At 39.1% G+C, this 25,525-nt stretch overlaps 2 protein-coding genes across 2 annotated transcripts; one reads left to right on the plus strand and one right to left on the minus strand.

Annotated features, from left to right (window-relative positions):
- Positions 1-690: 690 nt before the first annotated feature.
- On the minus strand, positions 691-16,908 carry LOC131333459 (ATP-dependent DNA helicase 2 subunit KU70). The gene is made up of 19 exons (XM_058367989.1): positions 16,599-16,908; positions 16,385-16,462; positions 13,191-13,304; positions 11,964-12,078; positions 10,065-10,170; positions 9,830-9,947; positions 9,656-9,739; positions 9,518-9,576; positions 9,064-9,197; positions 8,884-8,927; positions 8,279-8,355; positions 7,341-7,488; positions 6,695-6,756; positions 3,938-3,998; positions 2,492-2,632; positions 2,336-2,456; positions 2,055-2,157; positions 1,719-1,905; positions 691-1,046 (listed from the first exon to the last, which is right to left on the minus strand). The coding sequence occupies exons 1-19, from the start codon at positions 16,662-16,664 to the stop codon at positions 933-935; spliced, it is 1,932 nt and encodes a 643-aa protein (XP_058223972.1). The 5' UTR covers positions 16,665-16,908; the 3' UTR covers positions 691-932.
- A 2,243-nt stretch (positions 16,909-19,151) lies between these two features.
- LOC131334104 (glycosyl hydrolase 5 family protein-like) lies at positions 19,152-22,437 on the plus strand. The gene is made up of 3 exons (XM_058368981.1): positions 19,152-19,884; positions 20,484-21,075; positions 21,721-22,437. The coding sequence occupies exons 1-3, from the start codon at positions 19,297-19,299 to the stop codon at positions 22,164-22,166; spliced, it is 1,626 nt and encodes a 541-aa protein (XP_058224964.1). The 5' UTR covers positions 19,152-19,296; the 3' UTR covers positions 22,167-22,437.
- The last annotated feature ends 3,088 nt before the right edge of the window (positions 22,438-25,525 follow it).

The following is a 25,525-nucleotide window of genomic DNA, read 5'->3' on the forward strand; positions in this document are numbered from 1 at the left end:
AGGAATTTGACCTTATTACTCTTGGCACCTAAAAAAGTGCACTCCTGGTGCTGTAGGGCCAAAGCCTTTTTGGCTGTGTCTAAAGATAAGTTAAGATGATGCCATTGGCCCATTAACACTCTCTAATCACATCTAATTGCCTGAGTCAATCAAGGATACGGATCTCATAAATTTCTGCCAAGGGTCTCTGACCTCATCTCAAGGGTAAGGGTAACCTCTCACTCATAACTTGAGACTGTATGGTTATCCCTTAAAATCGAACTTCTGTCGGATGATCCTTGACAGGAAGCCTTCCTTCTGCTCCAATGGACCTCTTTGTGCAGGTTACAAGGGAGAGAACACAGAGATGGAGATCAAGTAAATTCATTTCCTTCTCCATACATTTTCCCCGGTGAACCTTTAAAGTAATGGTATTGGACCGGAAGCCTTCCTTCTGCTCCAATGTACATTTTTAGCAGGTTACGAGGGAGAGGACATAGAGATGAAGATAAAGAAAATTAATTTCCTTTGCCAAGCATTTTCCTGGCGAACCTTTAAAGTAATGATATTGGACAGAACCTCGTGATACTATCACAGAAGCCTGTAATCGTTTACATTCACCTATCATGTGGTGAAAGGCGGATGACATTCAACCTCCACTGTGATTGGTTCAACGGATGGAGCAAGCCCCAATGTGAGGTAAACAAAATCTGACTCGGAGAACTTTTCAGGTGGATGTTGCCACCGGATGTGCATAAATCTTCTAAAGTACAGTAACTTTCTACAAGTAATTTCTGCCACTGCATACGCCAATACAACATCAAAAGCTGTATATACATTAAGTTTTCTTTCCTGCTGCACTGCCAAAAAAAAAAGAGAAGAGAAGAGAAAGAAGATCCTTCTTTCATACAAGTGTCATACAAAATATGCTATGCTGCTCTCAGCAGACTCAGCTACTTGCCCAAATGAGCTAAAATCCTAATGATCAAAGCCTCTTTTCTCCCAGCAACAGGAAGGCCGTGTGCTGTCAGGTAGTACTTCAACTCGACTGTTGTTAAATCCTTCAGCTGCAAAACATATTCTTATGTCACAAATAAGGGTCATGAACATCTTTTAACATCTGAGATATCTATTTGACTTCAAAGTTAAAACAATTCAAAGCAATTGGAATTGGTAGGCAGGTACAGCAAACCTCTATGTGGTTTACCTTATTTAAAATACCCTTTCCGCATGCTAAAAACGGATTCATCTGATAACATCCTCCACATTAAACTAATGAAAATTAAGGCAAACCTGACCAATTCCAGTCACCTTCTTCCCCAAAATATTTCCTTAATTACCCTATCTCTCACAACTCCATACGGGATATTGAAGTCAAATCCTATCGAAAGAATTAAAAATGTTCAACATATCACTAAATCCAAAGGAGAAATTAACAACACTGGTTTCTGGTTTAGTTTCTTTCCTTTTTTCTTCTTCACGTTGTCCTTTGAACATTGCTAGTGCTTGAAATAAAAGAAACAGAGTGGTAGTGTTCGCCCTTTATATGATGGCATAGATATAAAATGCCGTCTTTTCCCATTTCTTCTAAAAATTATTTGTTTCTAGCTAATTGTTAAAGATGAAAACCACATCAGTTTGAATTAGGCATCTTGCTTGACATTCAATACAACCAACTTGTGCAACTATTGCCAATATTCCATACCCGAATTTTTTTGAACAAATCCAGAAAATGTTACCTTTCCATTGTCCGCAAGGTCGGACCAGTCATAGTTTGTACACTCCTTGACAGCATTTTCAGCAATCGCTTTCCTTTTTCTGGAAGCCTCACTTACTTTTCCATTGGTCTCAAACTCCTTGGCTTCATCGTAGTTTTCTCCATAGACAGAGAGCTTAAACTCTTCCAAAGCATTAACCACTCCCGTTCTGCCATGGGTAAAGCCAATCGAGTGGGTGCTTCTTAGTTAATATCCTCATTAACACAGTAGGGTAGAGAAAAAGGAAAAAGGAAGAAAATGAGAAGGATTTGGATAGATAGAGATTTGAGCCCAAAATTGCGAATATAGCATCATTACCGAGCCATGCCTTCCTCATCAGGAGCGGTTTCATCTTTCACTTCTGGCATCTCGTCTTCATCCAAGGCTAATGCCTGTAGCACTGCATAGTGCCTCTGCAAGGCTGCAAGAAGTTGTCAACCTAATGAAAACAACTAGAGGGCACATGACAACACTTGTAGAAACTCTCCACACGGCACCACCACACACACACAGAGAGAGAGAGAGAGAGAGAGAGAGAGAGAGAGAGAGAGAGAGAGAGAAGTCATAGCTAGTAATGTAAGTAAGATATCCTGATTTACCAGGATTAGAGAATTGACACACTGAAAAATCTTTTAAGTCAACACGTCGCATTAAAGCAGTAGCCTTTCTAATTTGATCATCATTCGCTCGAGGAGTCTCATTATTTTCATCTGTATGAATCTACAAGCAGCCAAAAGATTCTTTAGTACCAATACTGGAATGAAACTTATTCCAGTCCGAAAAGTTTTATAAACATAACGTGCCTCTTCAATGTGTCTGATGTCATCAGAATAAGGAAGATATATCATGTGCATTCCAGGCGGCTCAACCTGACCACTAGCAGTGACTATCTCATCCTGCAATTTTTGTCAAAAGCCATTATTCCAACCACGATAAATGTAAAGCTGAAAATCGAAAGTAAAATAGAAGCAACATGATGATGAAGTTGATGGGGGGGGGGGGGAAACTAGCAAACGGAGGTATTGTCTCCAGAGATCAGCCAATCTTTCTAATGTGGTTTCTTAGAGGATAACATGCTTTCCTAACAGCTTATGCATTTGGGACAATTGGATCCAACAATGTATATCAAGCTATCTAGCACCCTCCCTCATGTGCAACCCCGTCTTGCACGTGGAGAAGCAACTTTTCATGGAAAGAGAGGAAACAGAATATGAAAGGGAGAAGCATAATGCAAATGGAGGACAAATGCAAACAGAGAGACTTGAACCCAAGACCTCTTGCAACCATAGCTCTAATATACACAATCTTGGGTAAAACTCAACCCCAAAAGCTAGCTATTGAAGTGAGGTGCCCTCACGCTTATATACTACATATTACTTTGGTACCCAGGCAATGTGGGACTTTGCTTCATGGTAAAATATGAACAAACCCATTCAGAGATTAACGAGAAATCGTCTCTTTAAGTTGACATGTTTCAGAAGGTGGGAAGACACCTCCATCCCACATTACCTGGAGATGTAAACATTAATGGGAATATAAGTCCCAAGTTAGAGTGTGGACTCGTGGGCCAGTGGTGTGTTGGCTAGTGGTTAGGCTTTGGGCCCAATAGTCTCATCTTTTTATGCCCTGGAACTTAAATGGGTTGGGCTTGGACTTGGCCTAGAATTAGACTTGGGCTTTCAGCCCGTAGGCTATGTGTGCAATTGGATAGTCCAAGAGCTGAAGAGTCTCTCAAACTCTTCAGAAATCCCACTTGGCCGTGTTTCATATCAGGCTGAGTTAAAACAGAACAGTTCTTGGAGCTGGAAGGTCCAGTTTAATACCAAAACCGAATGCTTGAATTTTCCCCAAATGAATGTGCCTCCAGCTGAAAGGTCAGACCTTCGGGACATGTCAAGATGTGCTCATGTCCAAATGTCCAGGACACCTCTACGTTAGCCAGAAAAATATGTCAGTACTTCTCAGGCAGCAAGCATAGCTTTCAATTATCTACCGGCAAATATACTTGCCGTCTATTTTAATGCAGCAAGTTGCATGCTCTGTCTACCTAGTAGTCAATAGAAAGTCGAGCCAAGTATGCTATTTATTACATTAAGGCACTCCAGGATACAATAGTATGTTGAAAAAGGAACATGCCCCTCCAATTGAAGAACACAAATGCATTGCCAACGATGGACCCAACAAGAAAAACGACATCTTACTTGCGCAACGAGAGCAACCAGTTGAGGATGAGTAGCACTCCCATAGAATGCAACTGCGTAACTGGAGAGAAAGGAAATCACGCTTTTTATGTTCACTGGTATGATGCAAAGATGAACAAACACATGCATACACACACAAATAAATACGTAGAATACATCATTGAAGTATCTGAGTCGATGACAAAACAGCGTGATCACAGCTTACTCCCGGCAAAGTTATTGTCTTAACAGTACCACTAATTTAAGGTTCCATACTATTCCACAAAGGAGTTTGAATTCGAGCAATCCTTAGCCTTACAATCAGCATAGTTGAATTGTGTCTACGAGGTGGCTTATTAGTCAATCAACTGAATTGCTTCTTCCAAAGAAAACAAACTTCCACAGACTGAGCCCATTGGGCATCGTTGCTCCATTTAGATGAATGGAAGTAATTGAAAACATGTCAGGCGACCACCTAGAACCAGTTGAAAGCTCAGTCTTCAAATCCATATCACAAAGTATGACAACTTGGAAATCAAAACAACTGGAATTTGGAAATCCAAAAAGAGCATGCACCAAACAGAAATTCAAGAGACAGTCCAACGTGACCATCACACAAGAAGACTGAGAGGCAGGGGCAGCGCATCATTAAAAAAGAACCTCGTCAAACAAAGCATAACTTAGCACCAGCACTAAGTCACACAACCAATGAGTACCAGAACATAAACTGATGAATATGGGTTGAACAAAAAACTGATTCGTGAGGAGGGTCCAACCACTTTTTTGCTCTGTTTCTGGATCGAAATCTGAATATGGGGTTTTTATTTTTGATTTGGGGGTCTCGAAATCTAGAAGAAATTTCGATCCAAGGGTTTGCGCTTTCAACCTGTTTGGGTTTTCAATGGGTTCTTGCCTTCTTGGTTTCGGGTGTTTTCAATACGGTTGGGTTTTCTAACTGGTTTGGAGATTTCAAGATGTGTTTGGTTAGGGTTCTGACTGGATATATCGTATAGGCATATAGCAGTCAGAGAATTGAAAGTGCTGGGCCATGATGGTTCAGCAGCATTTCATAGCTCTGATACCACGTTCGTGAGGAGAAACTGATATTAGGGTGTTAATTAATCCTAATACACATCGTTGATTATTTTATAAGAGAAATAAAAAGATGAGTAATACAAAGACCATAATACCCCTTGACTAGACTACCGAACAACCTCTGATCACATCAGTCCTCACCCATACATTAGTTTGCATTCCTCGGCCATGGTCGAAGAAGCTTACTCTCAACTTTATCTTATTTTAGCTTCAATTTTACAACTTCTAACTTCCCTGGATATATACATAGGCAAACAACAGCACCATGAGAATCCTGTTGGAAATGCATAATTTGCTGATCCGCTACTAAGATAAAGATATATGGAGTCCGTGCTGATGTAAGAGTATTGTCAATAGAAATTTAGGAATTCCTTTCTCCTCCATCAAATGTTCGCCCATCGGTCATAGCTCTTTTACTCAGCATGAGTCATGACCAATGACTCGTGTGGTTAAAAACCAATGACTTGTAGCATAACGTTAGAAATTGAAACTGTACGCTTAAAGTGCATCTGATGTAATGTTAAAACCATGAACTACAGTTATTTACCACTTATATGGTGTAACGATGGGAAAAACTAAAGGACAATGCAACAAATATTTAAGGCATTTAAGGGGGGACAGAATCATAATAAACTAATGAAAAAGAGAAAGAGCAACACTGATATGGCAGGGAGAAAGTAAACCTGGTCAACAATGACCTAATGTATTCCTTTTTATTTATCAGATACACAACTACGCTTGTTGAGGTGATAAAGTAGATCCATAGCTGAAGCATATAAAGATTCCAAACCAAACCAAGCCTTATGTCCCAATCAATTGGGGTTGGCTACATGAATCTTTTTTCTCCATTGAGCTCTGTCAAGGGCTATTTGTTCACTCAAACCCATTAGACTCATATCTTTGCCCACAACATCTAATGTCTATTTAGGTCTTCACTTCCCCGTAGCGTTGCTACCCAAAGCTATCCTATCCGCTCTTTTAGCATCTTCAGGTCTACGGTAGACATGTCCAAACCACCTTAGCCTATTTTCCCTCAACTTCTCCTCTATAGGTGTTACACCTACCATCGCACGAACCATTTCATTTCTAATACTATCTCATCTAGTCATACCACACACCCACCTCAACATTCTTATTTCCGCTAAACTCATCTTGCTCACCTGTTGTTTCTTAGTAGGCCAACATTTTGTCCCGTAGAGCATCACTGGTCTTATAGCAATTTTATAAAATTTTCCCTTCAATTTTGTGGGTACCCTCGTCACATAATACACTAGTAGCACTCCTCCACTTGAGCCACCCCACTTGGATCCTATGGGTCACATCATCGGCAATCTCTCCATCTTTACTAATAATCGAGCCAAAATACCTAAAATGGTCACTCTTTGGTATCTCCTGGTCTTGGATCATCACTTTTTCTTCATGCGCATTGCTGGTACCACTAAACTTGCACACCATATACTCAGTTTTGCTCCTACTTATCCAAAAACCCTTTGACTCTAATACTTCCCTCCAAATTCCTAATTTCGTATCAACATCTCTCTTTGAGGACAATAAAAGCATATAAAGATTACACAAAGTAAAACACAAGCTATAAAAAAATCTAAATTCTAAAGTACGTTCGGTGAGATAATGATTCTGGACTATTGCTGGAGTTGAAGAGCAAAAATTGTTACAAGTACTAACCGGTTCAGACGCAACATGGATCTGTGGAGAGCAATGAAAATGCAAGTACTTCCAACAACTTCCTGCATTAGATTATTATCAACAATGAAGAGAGCCCATAAGCTAAATAACTCATTCTACAGTAACTCATGCAGTTTGGATAGGCATGCAGGAGCTAACACGGAAGGGCAGTACAATATTCGAGTTCCAGGTATGACATGATAGGATTATGAGCCATTTCCCACAAGATCAAGACATGGATACAAGGACACACTAACTCAAGAGTGTGAACAACAATAACTTATCAATCTGTAAAGTACACCTCTATTTAGGCTCTCCGAACGAAAAATGAAGAGAGTATTCTTTTCCATATTTACCACCGCATAGATTAGTGAAAAGAAATAGTGAAATACCAAGATGATATTTGATCTAAAAATAATACCCAAAACAAAATAGAAGTTTTGTGCATTTGCATAATTAGTTTAACCTAGACTGTGTAACGAATTGAAAGCAGTATACTATATAAACTGTTAAAGGCACCAATTAAATTTAACAACCTGGAAGAAGTTCCATAATCCATAACCTTGTAAATGAACTAAAGCCAGAAAAGGGGTTGTTAGAATCAGATATAAACAAGGAGCAGGAAGGCTAACAACAATAGAACAACCTCATCACTAGGAAAGAGAAAGGTTGATGGCCTCAGGTTGTGGTAGTCTTTTAAACAACTCAATGGCTTAAAACCTAGAAGACGAAGATGTCCAGTTGAAACTCTCTTGATTTCTGAAAGTTCCTCAACTGAAAACTTGATATCTTCACTGAAAAATTGAGCAGACAAAATCAGCTGAACGCCAAGTTTATGACATGAGCAGTCAATGTACAAATCTTAGACATGACAAGTATGATCATTGACTTTTCATCAATTTTACTATTTTACCCCTTGATAGAATATTTAAATTAGGCAAAAAGTGCAATTCTAATTTTTTTTGAATGAGGCGGAAAGTTCCCCTGCCATGCTCAGAAACTGATGTCCATCATAAGTGCTCTCTTTGGTTTCTTGAAAACATAGCCTCATTTAAATGTATAAAAGAAAAGGAGGGGCAAAATGGTAATTTAGATATCTAAAAATGGAAAGTTTTGAAACATACAAATCATTTTGGGACATCCCAAAAAGGAATAAGGGCGTAACAAATTGGGACGGAGGGAGTAGCAATTACAACCCAAGAAGTATAGAGTAATAAGTACTTGGCCATGGACTTGGATTTGGAAGCATCCTATTTTCCAAGAGAATTGTTGACCTACTTCAACACCAGATATATCGTACTAGAAACCCTTTAGTGTCTTTGATGGAACATGGTTCATATTGCCCTCTAACAGAAATAGAACTTCCAACAAAATAAGCCAACAATACACGAAAACTATGGCCAATTAATATTCAGAAACTATGTCTAATCGTGCACTTACATGAAACTATGTCTAGTTGTGCACTTACGTGAAACCATGTCATATATCCAACAAACTTTAAGATCCATGATACCCAGGACAGAAAATAAATGGCCAATGAATTTAGTGGGCATAGCCATTGAAGTAACAAAAACGTAAACTTACTTCTTATAAGATTGGACACGCTTTGCAGGCTCCTGAATTAATGCACCAGTGTCCGCGCAGAGAAATGATCTTTCAGACTGCACAATGTTTAGAGTCAGAACTACAGTCAAACTATTTTCTACAGCCACATTACCATTCGAAAAAATAGAATGACATGAAACATTTCTATAAAAATCAAAAGAAAAACTTTTCGATCGAGTATGTATCACCCCAGATCACGCATCTTTCATCCTCCTGATTTCTAAATTTTTCTTCTTAAAAGAAAATTAAGGTGTGTTATGACCATGACAGTAATTAGCGGGTGAAACTTTACAAACAAATTTTGGTAAGCAAAGGAATCATAAGGGAACAAAAATCATGGAATTTGGAAGCTGAATAATGTGGTCAGGAATATATAATAACAGGTACGAGAATTTGAAAGAATGGGACGTTTAGTTCATGTTTAAGCGAAGCTCAGGATCTCTAGTTGACAAATCCCTGGGGTAGAAAGCCTCACAAAAGTGTATAGACTCTAGATTGAGCGTTAGAGCTTTCCCATACCACTACGATATCTGCGTGAGATTGGGAAAACAAGAGGGATTGTTCCATAAATGAAAATATAATACCTGTAAAGGGACATTGGTCACAGAATCAAGCCAGGTAATGGTCCCTGAGAACAATAACAACAGAAGCAAGGTGTGATGAACTACATTGACAACAAGGCATCCGGACAATGAATCATGATGAATTCGAAAAATGACAACGGCATCGACAACCCTGAATGCTAATAATAGGGACACAAATACCTGGAAGTGTTGGGCGAACTAAAGCATATGTATTGAGTTCTAAAGATATCCCATTGGCAATCGAAAATGTAACTCTTCGCACTTTACGCTTCTTGAGCATGCGTTTTCTTAATTGATCTTTCATATCTTCCAACCTGACATTAATGATTCAATTCACAATACATAAGTGTGCACGCAGAAACACAAATATATATATAAAAAAAAATGATTACAAATGTGTGCCTATATACATAAACCTACCCCGTGGGCAAAAAGAACAGTTTAATAGGACTGATCAGTGCCATGACTCATGTACAGAGCATAAAATACCTAAATGGGTGGCTTTCATAGTTTTTTCGGAGATAAAAAAAAAATCTAAGAGGTGATATGCACCAACTTGAAAAACTAAACTAGCAACAGAAATCATGGCATATAAACTTTGAAACTGAAATAAAAATTCTGATGAATTAAACACCTCTCTCCTGCCAACGGCAAAAACTGGGAAGCATCGTCACCCTCCAATCCAAGCAAGTCCTGATACACAGGAGAGGAGTTACTGGCATAAACAAATGTATCAACTTTGCTAAAGATATAATAATAAGCATGAACATACAGAGTAGAAAAGTGAGATGTTGAACTCCTCATCAGGCCTACTTAAGGGTAGCAGTTCAATTGAGATGCCAAGATCTTGTGCATCCTGAAAAAGAGCACAGAAACTTGCAATTATTCTAACACGAACATTTACTTCAAGAGTGTAATTGAACTTGTACACACATCTGATAGTTACTTTAGCTCGTTGCAATGTTGTCCTCATCATATCTATCTTCACAACACCCTTGATACTCCCAAAAGGATTGTCTTCATTTGTGAATAAGAGAATTCGTTTGTCAGCTGTTTTTGCAGATCTGAAGTAGTTCAATCAACGTCATTAGCAAAAGCTATTTCATTGGTCAACTCCTACCGTTAACTTAGTAAAAAAGACGCTTTATTAAGTTATACAAATATAAACAATGAAGATTTACCCTTTACGCAGAAGCGCTTGGGCAACCCACAGAGCATTGTATAGAGAATTGTCTCGCGATCCAGACAAGATACCGCACTGACTCCCTATTTCTTTAGTAAATGATTCTGCATACATTTAGAAAATGAGGGCTGATTTACATTGCTTAACTTTACAACATTAAAGAGGCAATCAGTCCAGATTCAGCAACATCAATTAATGAATAATCAGGGCAGACAATGATTGTGCACATGAACAAGTGACAATCAATTGTCAGTACTTCAAAAATACACAAATCTCTTCCCAAAAAGTCTCATGCGCCAAGTCCACTAAGGCTCTTATTTACCTCCAAGGCTGGCAAATCCAGCTCTAGTTCACTAATTAGAATCAAATGTGTGGTCACTTCAACAAAATATTGAATTGATTTCCACCAAATTTTGAATTCAACTCTTCAAATTCACTGATTCAAGAAATTGAAAACTCAAACACTGATTGGCTGGTAAATTTCTTACCATTATTCCCCAACACAAGACATTCCGCAGTTCAATTGTGCTCTGGCCAATTAGTGAAGCGCGGTATGGTAACACTCCACGACATATTAAACGAATTTCAAACATGAGACTATCAAGTACAAAATGGCAGCGCAAAGTTGCAAGATATAACCTCATGATTACAAGTAGAGGGTTTATAGCAAGTAGCCTCAAATCCACTTCCAGAATTCGACAGCGGATTTGTTCTTAAGGTACATAAATACAGCATAAGGAATACACAGAAATATAAGTATATTAACAAGACAAGAATATGTTGTAATAGTTCCAAACTGCCGTATAACTCCTGAAGCTCTTCATGCATGCTCAATCATAAGAAGTAGCGATAATGGTGCTCTCGTGGTCCAGCTCAATCACCAAGTCCTCCAAATGTGGGTTCTCTAAATTCCATTTAGTCGACTAGAATTTGTGTGATTCTATAGGAAAAGATGGCGCAAGACCAAGGTTCTTTTCGTTGATTCTTTTCTTATATGATTTAGATTGCATCACTTTTTTCAACCTCAGAACTTTTGGGCAATAGAAATTAAGTATATAAGCTCTCTCATGGGACCCACAAGCAATTATCAGCAAGAGGAAAAATAGGAACAAACACACTTACAGAAGGCATTGAGCTTGCTAAAACTACACTTGAAGAGTCATTTTATTTTACACGCAAAATAGAAAATTGAGACAGCAATGGAAATAAAATTATTAATTAAAGATAGTGTTGAGCACTTAAACCAAGTGTTGTCATCTGAATATCGAAGAGTTAAAATAAACACGCAATCCAAAACATCAAATGTAAACGTGAAAGTGAATGTAAAAATAAAGTCCCAACGACACTGGGAGAAAAGGAATCTTTGCATTATGGGGTTCTCATTTTCAAGCGGCATATTAAAGCCTTCAAACCACACTTTGTTACATTTCAACTCATTACTTTTATGATCTGCGTGAAAGAAAAAGACGGATTACATTTCAACCCGTTGCTTTTATGCTTTGCATGGAAAACAAGACAAAATAGGTTCATAGTGAGGTTTGAAGAAACAGTAGAAACTGCTACTCGATGTGAACTTACGCTTTGCCCACAGAGCTAAGTATAAGCTACCATACAACACATAAAATGCCCGAATCAACAAAAACATACCCAAAACTAAAAAGCACAGATAAATGTGGTTCAGCCCATTAAAAATCAAGAAGAACTGTTAAGTTGGAAACTTCAATGCAATCAAAACCAGTGATGAAAGTATCCAGCAAAATGGTCTAAACTGTTTACGAAGGAACAAGCGATATTTTCCCTTCCCTTTCATTCGAAGAAATCTGTAAGTCTCTGAGATTTCAAGATACCAATTCCTAAAACCAAATATTTAACATCCTTTCATGGTCGTGGGGCTTACCTTCTATGCAATCAAAATCTTTTATAAGCCTTGCTGTTGGCCGGTCTAGATCATCTCGTTCAGCAACATTAAAAACATAAACACAATTTAAATCCTGCAAATTCTTCTTTTCTCTCTGCAAATGGAGAAGGAAATAGAGATCGAGCTTATGTGAGATGGAAATATAAAGTTCCGAGGTCTTTAGTGATTACCGTCAATACCTTCCATACCAATGTTTCCTAGCAAGGAAATAATTGTGAGCATATTTATACATCTGAGCGTGACCCAGAATGCATGTCTCTGATGAGAATACTGCATGGATGTATTCTCATTAATGCAAATGAGGGTAAGGTTATAGGAAACCCCATATTTCACCCTGGTAACAAATTAAACCTTGACCTTCCTATTTCGTCAATTCCCACCATATGCTTTTCCGATAGTATATTACCTCTCTGCTGATAGACTTGAACGAAATCATCATTTGTTAGAAAAAAAAAAAGAAGCACCAAAACATCATTTCCCCGAAGTACCTCCTCACCTACCCCATCTCCCCTCCTCCTTTCCTCACCTAGTTATTGCAGGTGTATATTAGAATACAGATAAGTAAACATGATTTTGTCTATGTACATATTGCAAATATGCATTCAGAATGTAGTATTCCGTTTGCTAGTGTTCCCCGTTTGCTATCTGCTTCTTTCCTTTGTATTCTATTTCGCTTGGATATTTGGAACTCCACGTGCAAGACTTGACTGGTGTGTTTAATAGCTTGACATACATTGTTGAGCCCATTTATAACAGCTTGAGCTTGTGGGACCATTACTGAACAAGTACGTAATCATATAATAAATACAGCAACCTATATACCTTACCACGGCAGTAAGGAGGTTGGGTGGGGATTTAGCTTCAGGACGGGTATAGAAGTAGGGGCAACAAAGAGAGGGAGGAGAGGGGTTGGGCATGGGAAGTGGGGTTGCGAGGGTTGGAGATTGGAAGTGGAGAACTTGGGGTGAAGAAGAAAATGGGATTCGTGTGATTTTGTAGAAAAAAATGACTCAATCTGTTATAAGATACGCCAGTTACAACTTACACCTCTAGAATAGTTTGGACAGAAAATGTGATGGTTCATTTGTCCACATTCCACTAGGGGGTGATCCACATATGGAACACACCACAGGGGGGTAAAGTGAATTCAACGTATAAAATAAATTAAGAGGAGATGAGCCTCAGCTTAACACAGTGACATCTTACCGTGTTGAAGAAGCATATTGCAACTTCATCATAAGACCTGTTGATAATTTGAGTTTTCAGTGACTGGGAAATACAACTGACGGCAACATGAAAGTGTGTTTCCTCTTGATTTTCCTGTATGTGTTGACGAAAATGAAAAACATCAACAGTCAAATCAATTTCAATATAAATCTCCAGCATATTCTGGACATCCATTTAAAGAAAATCACCAGAATTTTCTGAACAATGAGCAAGAGCAATGCAAAAGCATATTGATATATCCTTCCCCTGTACGAGAAGTGTGAAAAAACAAATGCTATTTCACCCAGCCACATCGAAAACCAATCATTTGGAGGACTTTCCTCCTCTTTTGGTTTGATAGACATTTGACCCAAAATGTGGGTGACATAAACTCAATTAGTATTCTAAGAGAAGCACCGAAGCAATGATCTAGGCCTTTTGCTTCTTCAAGTTCCAATGCAGAAAAGTTGCGTCACTAATGGATTAGACCTGATCTTACAACAGTCACTTACTATTTGAGCAAAAATAAATAAATTCCACAATCTAATTGTCTATGAGTAATGAGAAGTTGCATCAGGTACCATACCAACCACCTGACACCTTCACAAAAAATTCTTCACTCAGCCAAAACGAAGTTGAACATTGCTTGCAGGGAATCATTGAAGTCCAAAGAGTTCATGTGAATAATAGACCAGTAGGCCCACTTACTTGCCATAAGCAAACTCCTAATTTAAATCCCTATTAAGAGGCACATACAGTACCATTAACACACAGTGATTTAATCCCAACAAAAACATTGGGCATGTTTCATTTGGAAGTATGAACTCTTGCAATTGTCCAGAAACATGATCTCTTGTTTGTAAAAAATGTGTGTGTGTGTGTATGAGAGAGAGAGAGAGAGAGAGAGAGAGAGAGGGGTTCTCACCACATACAATTATTGCGATGAAAAAACCAGGTCACAGATGGGTGGGCAGAGAAAGCTCCCTTTGATCACCAAGTCGTTTCCAGTGAAGACATGTAATTATCTAGTCTACAACTCGTTGACCCATATAAATCTATTTAGGTATCCTTCCAATTTTGGACAAGAACTTAAATAGGGCAAGAGCAATGATTGTAGGGTGGCTAAGAGCCTGAGATCATTTGATCTCCAAGACTCCAACCAAGGTAACACAACAGAGATGCAACCTTCTGGTGGCTTTAGAAAACCCCCAATGAGTCTCATTATAGGGAGGTCAATGTTTATTACTAGAAATCACTAATACCCACGCAACTTGTGTTTTGGAACACACGTTCAACAATATTCACAACCGTGGATTTTGCAATGAAAATGATCCCAAGGGTTTCATAAGGAGAACAAAATCAATTATAGGTCTAGTTTAAAGTTTTCAACAGCAGGAATGTAATCAAATTGGATATTCAACGCTCCTATAAATAAGTTTTACACAAATTTTATGAAACACGATACTCAGATTTACTTGTTTTACTGTATCACATGGGATTGATTGTTGTAATCTATGAATGCCTACCCCTACCATATTCCTTGGTTGTAAGTTGTAACCTCTTCCTATTCCTGCTCATTCTATTGGCACAATTGTTGTTCCAGGTAACTTAAGGTAAACTTATTAGCAGCTATAAATAGGGATTCATCAACCTACGAAGCCTTGCACTTAATCTAAAAGGGAAAAAATCACCCAATAACCCACAGCATATTAGAAATTAATAACAAAGAGCCAAGACCCTTTTCCTATTCACTTCCCTGTCACTGATCCTAATACACATTATTTTTACTGAACACGAGAGAAGAGACATGTTGAGCTTAGACTTACATCATCAAGCAGGATCAGCTTTCTTAAAAAACCTTTATAAAAGTGGTGTGGAGTTGGAACTGGCCAATCTTTGTGTCTGCATGAATTACCTTTACTTTAAGGTCTACTTGCAGAAAACTACAAGTGGAGCATATGGCAGTGATTGTCAAGAGTCTCAAGACAATAGATGTTACAAAGGGTTGTTCTAAAAATCAGAATTCAAAACATACAAAATGATGCTTCCCAGAATTACTTTTAAGTAGCTTCAAAGGTTGGGTTTTGGCCCAAAAGAACAAGCAGAAGCTTTGGCAAACAGTCATTAATGAAGGTGTAAACTTGTAAAGATGCATGCGTAGGGAAAAGAATGTGCCAAACCGACATGGTGTGTGTGCAGGACCTAAACGTGAGATATGCAGGATAATGGCCAGACGTAACGGCAACAGTTGCTTAACGTACACAAGGAAGTTGCAGATGAAGTGATTAAAACTGTTGAGGCAACAATGTACACCGCAGCCGGAGCAAGTCTTTAAGCTCTTAATTTGGTTAGTAAAGTGATCTCTATGTATAAGCACAAATCAGAGGGGCGGAGGACCGATATGAATTTTGATGGGGACGTGTGGGCCACAGGGGTTTGAGCTCGGCAGAGCAACAATAAGAGGCAGAATCGACACTGGCACTTACCTGTCAAAAGACAGGCAGAGGTGAAACTTGAAATTTAGCAGGAATGACCCAAGATTCAAGCTAGGGTGGAGATTGGTGGATGTGTCTTCTATATTACAAGGCCCATTCAATTACGTGTATTCTTTAACCTTAGTATGCGTAAGTTTTGGAGTCCAAAAATGACTAACAATGTGTAGTGGACTAGGATTCTTCGTTTGCACGCACGTAGGGGACTTACAGGAATTCTATGCAACTTGTAGATAGCAATTAGCAGACAAAGAGGTAGACATGTACGGGGACAAAAACAACGACAAGACTAGAGTTTGAACGTGAACCGGTGTTTGCTTCAAGGCTCGGTACTCTTGAGCAGGAAAACGAGGATTATTTTTCACCGCTCAGGTATTGGTACAGACTCGGGTTCTTCTAAGTTTTTAACCTCATTATAATTTCTACAACTATCTACCAAAGAGCTTTTCAGGACCGTGCCAAGTAAATATCTGTTTTTCACTCGTTGCCGCGGGTTGGGTGTTCTCTTTGCATCATTTTTGGTGTGTAATTATTCTTCTATGACCGCGGTATTGAAGCCGCACAAAACATTGACAATCCTAATTCCAAAGCCTAACCACTAGCATGTGCAGATACATATATGTGTCCTTATATGGAAACACAAATATACAGACGAAACATAGACAGAGAGAGGGAAATTTCGGAGTAGAGAGAGATACCCACTTGGAGAGCAGTAGCGCTGAACATTTTGGGGGAAGCATCCACCAGGTAAACCACCATTTCTTTGCTCGCCTCTCTTTCCTGAAATACATTGAATTGAACGTATGGGGGTAAAACCATCCATCATTTATACAATAAATCAACGCATGCACATGTATGGAACCAAAATTTTGCGAACAACAAAAAGAATAAATTGGGAAAATAAACGCATACGGACCTGATAGAATTCGTTCTCTGGGTCGTCGTCTTCATCTCGGAAGATGTCGTCCGGGTCCAACTCCATCGTAGTGCTCAGACAAATGCTGCGTTGAATGCTCTGCGAGAAATCACTCCTTCGGCTTCAGATGGAGTATTTTATAGGTTTGCGATGGCACCTACATGTATCGTGCAGGCGAAGTTTTCTACGAGTACAAGAGCAACGGTTGACGGTCCCTGTCACCTGTGTGAACGATTTGGAAACAAGGGTTTAGGGTTTTGTAGTAACAAATCGAAAAGATTTTTGTGTCCGAGCAAAAATATTCGAGAAGATATATACATATGATGATTTTTAAAATAAATAAATTGGCACTCTAATTATTATACTACTTTCTCCGTCCCAAAATAAGGAAACCGGAGGTGCTGTAGTGTAACGGATCCAACCGTCCATCTCGATATGAAGGGCTCGGATTTAATTTGAACTCTTATAAATCCGAACCGTCCATTGTTTGGATGAAAATCCGAATTGTCCATTGCCGAGATGGACGGCCGGATTGCCCGCACTACAGCTCCCCAAATCCTAAAATAAATGTTCGGTCCGCAAAATAATGACTTAAAAATAATATGTTTTCTGCAAAAAGAAATTCTAACTTTTTATAAATTAAAAAAACTCATTAATATTTTTAAGTTTTTATTTTACAGACCTGACATTTATTTTGGGACGAATGTACTACATTTCAAAAAAATTGTGTTTTTTATGTTCAAAATACCCATAGTATGAACGCTAAAAAGACAAATATTGTATTGTAATAATTAAACTTTAGAGTACCAAAATCAAGAACTTTGAAAAATCAAAGATATGTACATCTCCTTATGTCCTCATTTTTTTTCTTTATCCAACCTTTATTCTCTCCTGAAGAGCATCTCTAATCAAGCTCTAAATTTTTAAAATAGAGAATGAATTCACTCCAATCAAGCTCTTTATTGGGTCTCTATTTTAGAGATCCAAATTTGGTTCTCTATATTTTTTTGCCTTTCTAAAATCACCACTTCACCCTTTTTATGTAGAGATAAAAATAGAGATTTAGGATAAGAGTTGAAGTGAATAGTGAAAACATCTAAACTTGCTTTTTGGATAAAAAAAAATATTTTAAATCTCTATTTAAGAGAATTGGGATGCTCTATGAACTCTTTTTGGAGAATGACTTCTCAAAACTCCACCTTAGAGAAAAGAAGTGAAAAGTAGCGCTTGAGGTCCTTTTTGCATTTTCACATTCGTGCTCATTTTACCCCAATTCTTGCAAGACCATTTTACCAGACCATTTTACCCTCCACTGAACTTGTGCTATATACATTAATTTGTGCTTCCACTTTGAAAAAAATAATTTGGTTCCTCAGGTTTAAGTTGTTTATATTTTTCTTTCGTTTCTTGCCACCTTTTTACGATAAATTGTGTTTCAAAGTCTTTTCTTTTCCTATAACAAATTCTTCACAATTCACGGTCACAAACTGGGTGGGTCTACAAATAGAATAAATTTTTCAGTACCGGGTGGGTACTACGTAGTGCCTGCTCGGCGTATTTGGGTCGTCCGTTTCGGATTTAGTTGGCTCAGATTTGGAGCTCGAGAGAAAGAGGAGAGAGAGGGTTTCAATTTGAGCCGTCCAATACACTTTTGGACGGCCCGGATGGGCTGCTCGGGCACCACGTGATACCCACCCGGCGTTGAAAAATTTATCCATCAATAGGATGAAGTACGAGTAGGGGCTTCTGATTTAGGTTCTTTATTGAACGAAAAGAGATCACAGCTCCATTGGTACTGTTTGTAACTGAAAAAATGAATGGAGGAGAGCTAGGGAAAAAATGAATGCTTTCCATGATGTGGAAAGACACTAGTGAAGGAACTGCCAAATTCTGATCAAAAAAGAAAGAAAGAAAGGAACTGCCAAATTCAACTGGTACAGATGAAAAGAGTGGAGTAAATGAGTTCCCAAGTCTCCATTTAATCGCAAGGGGTGAAAATGGGGAAAGTGGTTAGTGATGGTTGGTAGTTGCAGGTTGCCACATAATTGCTCATGGGATGTTGGTGCAATCCCAACTCTCTCTTTGACTAATAAAAAAACTTTTCTTTAGTACCAGAAAACTAGGACCACCCAGTCGCGGCAATTGCTGAACCAGAGGCTCAGGAGAGGTTACTCAGTTTTGATCGACAACCCCACAAAGAGTTTACGCCATTGTTCATTTGAAATTACAAACCAATGTTCTGTTTAGTTATTTCAAAGGTGGTATTAATTCCACTATGTTATTTGTCTCCATCTTCATGCCTCTGGCAAATTTGTTTCCACTAAACTTTTTAACCTGAAAGATTTTTCTTTCCTTCATTTTTTCTTTGGCCTAGACCCTTCGAGGTCAAAGAATATCATTTGGTTCATTTATAGTTTAATGAAAACAACTTGTCTATATATATATATTAGTGTCCTCAACTTGTTTAGTGAAAACACCATCTAAGACATGCGTCTTTCTAACTCCTAGCTTTAGAAAAGATTGCCGATAGAAATAAATACTGATGTAGCACATATATTGTGTCCGGATCCGTGTAGCTATAGACTTTTCCTCTCACACAATCCCCCCAAGATTACATGTGTGTGAAAACAGTGCAAGTACAAAAGCAGAGAGGACCTGATGAGGGAACCAAAATCCACCTGACCCACGAGCAGAAGCCATGAAAACCCACGTCCAAAACCTCTCCCTAACCTTCCTTATCATCATCATTCTCACTACAACCACCGTCCATTCACTCACTCTCTCGACAAGTTCAAGATGGATCGTCTCTCCGGCCACCGGCGACCGCTACAAGCTAAGGTGCGTCAACTGGGTGGGCCACCTCCACACCATGGTCCCGGAGGGCCTCCACAAGCAGCCACTGAACGCAATCGCCAGCCACATTTCTTCGACAGGCTTCAACTGCGTGCGCCTCACTTGGCCCACGTACATGTTCACCAGGCCCAACTACTCCAGCCTCACCGTCGCGCAGTCGCTCGACCAGTGGAGCCTCGGCAGCGCCAAGGCCGGGATGGCCCGGAACAACCCGAGCCTTCTGAGCGTCAAGGTCTGGGACGCCCAGAAGGCGGTGATTGACGGGCTCGGGGCTCTGGATATCATGGTGGTCCTGGACAACCATGTTAGCTTGCCAAAGTGGTGCTGCGGTGGCGATGATGGAAATGGGTTTTTCGGGGATGAGTTTTTTGAGCCGAGTGAATGGTTGCAGGGGTTGACTGCGGTGGCTACCCGGTACTTGGGCAACCCTACGGTGGGTGGATTTAAGGGGGTTAACCTTTTTTTAATGATGCTGTTATAATTAGTTGAAGTGTCACCATGAACCATAGCCCCCTACTGCAGCTATTTTGCATTCACTTGCAGGGAGGGTGGTCCCAATTTTTTATTTACTCAATGCTTTGTTGGGATGAATTTTTGAGTTTGATTTTTAGGATAATGAGTGGAGAGATAAATTAGGGTAATTATTGGAGATATAGGTAATGAATAGTGAGAGAAATGATAATAATAATAGGAGATAGAGGTAATAAGTGAAGAGCAATGATTGAAAGTAGAGATAATTCCTGTTTTTTGAGTTGAAATTTTTTTTCAAAATGCAAACCGAACAAATAAGAGTCGAAGTAAAAACTTTTGTTTTTTAGGGCAGTTAGGTCTGCTATTTTAACCACTTTAGCTAACTAAACTTTTGTTTGCAGGCAGTTAGGTCTGCTCTTTTGACCACTTGGCTAGTAGTGGTAGACAGAAGGGGTGCTGGCCTCTTCACAACTTCAAATATTCACATATAGTCATAATGCACAACAATAAAATAGCTAATCAAACATATGATTTGCCCTAAAATGTTTTCAAAATAAACAGGTAGTTGGAATGAGCATGCGGAACGAGCTCCGCGGCCCGCATCAAAACCCGAGCGACTGGTACAAGTACATGCAGCAGGGTGCCGAAGCTATCCACCGGGCAAACCCAAACGTGCTAGTGATTGTCTCGGGCCTATCTTTCGACACCAATCTCGGCTTCTTGAAGGACAGGCCTTTGGAAGCGAACGTAAGCAACAAGTTGGTGTACGAGGCCCACTGGTACTCATTCGGCAACCCAACGGAGAAATGGCTGTACCAAACGAACGGGTATTGTGGGAACGTGACCCAGTGGTTCTTGGGCCAATCCGGGTTTTTGGGCTCCGGCCCAAGCCCGGTCCCGCTGTTTCTGAGCGAGTTTGGGCTGGACCAGACCGGCAGGAACGAGGCCCAGAACCGGTATTTGTGTTGCCTGTTGGGCCTCGTGGCGGAGCGGGATTTGGATTGGGCCTGGTGGGCTTTGCAGGGGAGTTACATGCTTAGGGAAGGGAAGGTTGACGCGGGGGAGGATTATGGAGTGTTGGATTTCAACTGGGAGAGTGTCAGAAATTCCTCAATCTTGAAGAAGTTACAGCTGATCCAACAGATCACCCAGGGTATGATTCTTTTTTTTTTCTTTCGTCGAACAAAATGAAAGTGCAAGTATGATACCCGATCAGTCCTTCGCCTCCGCCAGATTCTACTTTTCCGAACGAGGAAAGTATACTAGATATTGGCAAACAATAGAAAATCACTGGGCATTGGCAGTTTTCACTCGTACAACAAGTGTATGGCAAAATTTCAAACTCATTGTATAAATGCAAAATTAATCCAGTCAAAAAATACTGCTGGCCTGTAACACTCTATTCCTTTCAATTGTCCTCGCATGCCAATTGTAGTGGTACCATTTCGCGTTTTCAAACACATTTTGTAAAAAAATTCTAGAACTGTATTAGTATTTTTGATTTATCACATTGATAACTTCGACTATGGGGACAGAAGTACAGAAAATAGCTATAGAGTATCGATCCAAATTTGGTATTGCGTGAATCATCCCGAGCACATATCGAATTCAAAAATATATATCGAGTATCGATTCATATTCGGTATCGTGACAGTGCGTGAGTCATCCAGAAAACGTATCTAATTCACGCCTTTTATTTTCTAGGTACTTATCCAAGTACTACCATTTTTCTGGGTGCACGACATTATCAATACATGGACACTTCTAACTTTCTTTATCTTATTTTCTCTTTTCGCAGATCCAAAGTCAAATAATCCAAGCTACCAAATTATGTACCACCCACAATCAGGGCAATGCGTGCAGAGGAACCAGCATCTTGTTTATCTAACCGATTGCCAGAACTGGAGCAGATGGAGTTACGACAAAAACGGTGGTCCAATCAAGTTAATGGACGGTACTACTCCTAGTTGTCTATCTGCCGCCGGTGATGGGCTTCCGGTGGTTTTTTCCGATGATTGCTCGGGCCAGCAGAGCTTGTGGACGCTAGTTTCTGGCTCCAAGTTTCACATTGCTGCCAAAGACAGGCAGGGGAGCCTCTTGTGCTTGGATTGGGACTCTTCCAGTTCTGGCATTTCAATTGTAACCAAGAAGTGTCTTTGCTTGGGAAATGATGCCAGAGATGTTCCCACGTGTGTTGAAAACCCGCAGCGGCAATGGTTTAACTTTGTCCCATCAAATAAATGATCAACTTTTGTTATGGAAAATTACGAAATTAATCGAAAAATTTGAAAAAAAAAATGTGGACCAATCACGCGGAAAAATGCAAAGATTTGTGTGATTTTGCCTAAGGTTTTTTTACGTGAAGATGAAAACACAATGAGTTGGGCATGACGCAAACAAGTGCGTATACACTCGCAAAAAGTCTACATCCACACACATTTGCATACGCAATTTGGACACGCACTCACAAACAGCTAGTATATGTTTTTCTGATTATAAAGTCCTTCCTCACCCCCATACGTCCCCTCTCATTAATAAGTCATTGCTTATTTTGTCAGAAAAGTGTTTTTTTGAGGAGTACTATTATTTACAGTAATGCTACACACACAGCATTTGTGCACAGATTTTGTGCACAAATTTATTGTGAGGCCCACTACGGGTTCCACACAAATTATTCGAGTCGTTCATTAAATGTAAAATATTTTTTCAAGGGCCTCCGCGAAAAATCAACTCAATCCGATACTTACAGATGCTCGATTCAATCATTTAACTTTTCATTCGAATTTCAGGATAATGAAAAGTTAGATGATTAAATCAAGCACTTATAGGTATCGGATTGAGCTGATTTTTCTCGGAGGCCCTTGAAAAAATGTTTTACATTTAATGAACGGCTCGGATTATTTGTATGGGACCCGTAGTGGGCCCCACAATAAATCTGTGCACAAATTCTGTGCACAAATGCTGTGTGTGTAGCATTACTGTATTATTTATTGGCACCTTACTCATAGGGCTGTAAACGAACCGAATCAAGCCGAACCCTGTTAAGTTTGGCTCGGGTTCGTTAAGGTATGAGTTCGGCTCGAGCTAGATTCGAGCCTGAACAACTTGGCTCGAGTTCGGGTCGTTAAAATTTTTCAAGGCTCGGGTTCGGCTCGGTTGGGTTCGTTAAGATACGAGTTCGGCTCGAATTCGGCTCAAGTTCGATTCGAATTTGAACATCTTAGCTCGAGTTTGGCTCGTTAAACTCAAATGAATCGAGCCGAGCCGAATCTAAGATCGAATTGAGCTCGTCAAGACTCAGGTTTGATTCGGCTCAGCTCATTAAACTCAAGCGAACCCAAACTCTCTCATTGATCGTATAGAATTTGGGAGAAAAATAAGTATTGAATTATATATACAACCTTAAAAATTTTTACATTTACAAATAAACCCATATTGAATTATTAATTAAATTTAAGTATAGGTTCGCGAACCTAACCGAGCCGAATACCGTTAGGCTCAAGTTCGGCTCATTTACGGAACGAGCCTAGAATTGAGGTTCAGGTTTAGTTCGTTTAGCAGACGAATCGAACTCGAACGAGCTCTTACCGAACAGAGTCTCGAACAGTTCACGAATAGCTCGGTTCATTTACAGCCCTACTTACTCATGAATGTGAATTGTTGACTATATTTATATATATACAAATGTTTCCAAGAGTTCATTTATTATATTATTTATATTCTCAAACATTCCTTCCACACGTTCGTGTCTTGTGGAGTAATCAATAAGTCGACCAAATATATGTCAAACCAAACCAAACCTATGCCATTTTTTCCGTACGTCGTTCCGCTATTTAGAAACCTTGTATCCAGTTAAATTAAATACTACAGTACTTTTTAGGGGACGGTTTGTCTTGCAATGGGTGTGGACTCTAGTCGGTGAACTTCGACCTTGTGTTGCATTTATTTAAATGGTTGGATTCGTTCACATTATAGAGCTCGTCTCATGCTATAGTCAAGTAAAAAATCAAGTTAATCAAGTACCGAATAAGTAGTCAAAAGTTGTTAATCCCGTACCGGTAAGCATACCGTTTTCACCATTGGAATGGTACGTATTAGTACCGGTGTGTATTCCGGTACCGTTTCGGGTTCATCGCTATAAAATTTTAAATAATTTTAATATATTTATATGTAGTTGTAAAACTTATAGTTTCGAATATGAATGTCATAAAGCTTCCAAAATAAGAAACTTGAAAATAAAACATTACACAAATGATCTTGAATTCCAGAAAATTGGATTAGAACGAGTTAAACTGAGAAAATACACACTCAGGAGCAAGTACATCAGTGTTTAGTTAAAAAAACTAGTGCACAGTACATATTTTCATTTTACCTATTCACATTTCTTCTAACACTACATCAATACTATCTATTTAACCTATTATCTATTAAAATATTATTATGTTTATTTCTCCTTTTTCTTTTCTTCTTTTTTATCACTGTTAAACATTACAATATATATACTTCGAAACTCACGGTCAGAGGAGAACAACCCATTGTTGATGCCGTTGACAGCCGAAGCCCCAAATTTCCATCACTGTGAAGCCATTAAACCCGAACACCGTGAAATCCAAAACCCAGAAGCCATTAAATCCAAAACCATGTTGGACGAAGATGGAGGTTAAACCCAAAAGTGGGACGAAGCCATTAAACCCAGAAGTTAAACTTGTTGTACGTGAAATCGATGTGGTTGGGAGTGAGAAGAAGAGGGATGATCTACAGCTTTAATCTGTGTGGAGAGAGAGGGAGAAACAATTGATAAAATAATAGAGTACATGATGAATAGTGCTTAGTCATATTTACCTAATCACTATTCATGGATAAATTTTACCTAGGCATTTACCTAAGCTGCTACAATACTTATTTTGGAGTTTTGCTTAGGTAAAATGGCTAAAAAGCTTTTTTAGCTCATTTGATAAACTTGCTCTTAGGCAAGTTGGGCAAAAGTCAAGAAAAATGAGGGCTATTTTTGTACATATATATGGAGAACGTACAATACTCGGTGCAAATTGCATAACAAAGTACTACACGTGACCCCTAGGGCCCTAAAAAGTTTGTACCAGCACCCACGTGAGGTTCTGTGCGCATGTGTTGGCGTTCGGTATGGTAATCCCACGTCGGAAGTTTGGATTGTGTATGTGTTTATAAAGTCCACTCATACTTCATCTGGTTAGCAATTTTGGATGAGTAAAATTACACTTATGCCCTTCATTCAAAAAAAAGTGCTCCCTCCTTTATCCCTATTTAATTGTTCATTGCGGTTTTACGTGTATTTTCAATGACTTATATCTCTTGACGCATATTGCATAAAATATAGATCTTGTTTGATAGATTTCAATTTTTTCTATAAGACAATAATTTCAAAAACATAATATACGTCGAGAGATATAGGCTGTTGAAAATACACGCAACACCATAGTGGATAATTAAATAGGAACGAAAGGAGTCCAAGTGTTCTGGCCTTTCTTGGCCTCACACCTTAACAGACAGCTCGAAGTATTAGATTTGTACTGGCCAAAAAAGAAGCGGAAATCACCGGAATGGGCTGGAACACCCGGTACTTG

The sequence above is a fragment of the Rhododendron vialii genome, chromosome 7a, assembly GCF_030253575.1.
Source record: "Rhododendron vialii isolate Sample 1 chromosome 7a, ASM3025357v1".
Lineage (NCBI taxonomy): Eukaryota > Viridiplantae > Streptophyta > Magnoliopsida > Ericales > Ericaceae > Rhododendron > Rhododendron vialii.

Coding starts and splice junctions, on each gene's coding strand:
- LOC131333459 (XM_058367989.1), bottom strand. CDS start 16,664: ATGGAGTTGGACCCGGACGACATCTTCCGAGATGAAGACGACGACCCA. Junction 7,489..8,278: donor CGTGTCCAATCTTATAAGAA/GTAAGTTTACGT, acceptor TCAATTTTTCAG/TGAAGATATCAAGTTTTCAG. Junction 2,158..2,335: donor GTGTCAATTCTCTAATCCTG/GTAAATCAGGAT, acceptor AACTTCTTGCAG/CCTTGCAGAGGCACTATGCA.
- LOC131334104 (XM_058368981.1), top strand. CDS start 19,297: ATGAAAACCCACGTCCAAAACCTCTCCCTAACCTTCCTTATCATCATC. Junction 19,885..20,483: donor GGTACTTGGGCAACCCTACG/GTGGGTGGATTT, acceptor CAAAATAAACAG/GTAGTTGGAATGAGCATGCG. Junction 21,076..21,720: donor GATCCAACAGATCACCCAGG/GTATGATTCTTT, acceptor CTCTTTTCGCAG/ATCCAAAGTCAAATAATCCA.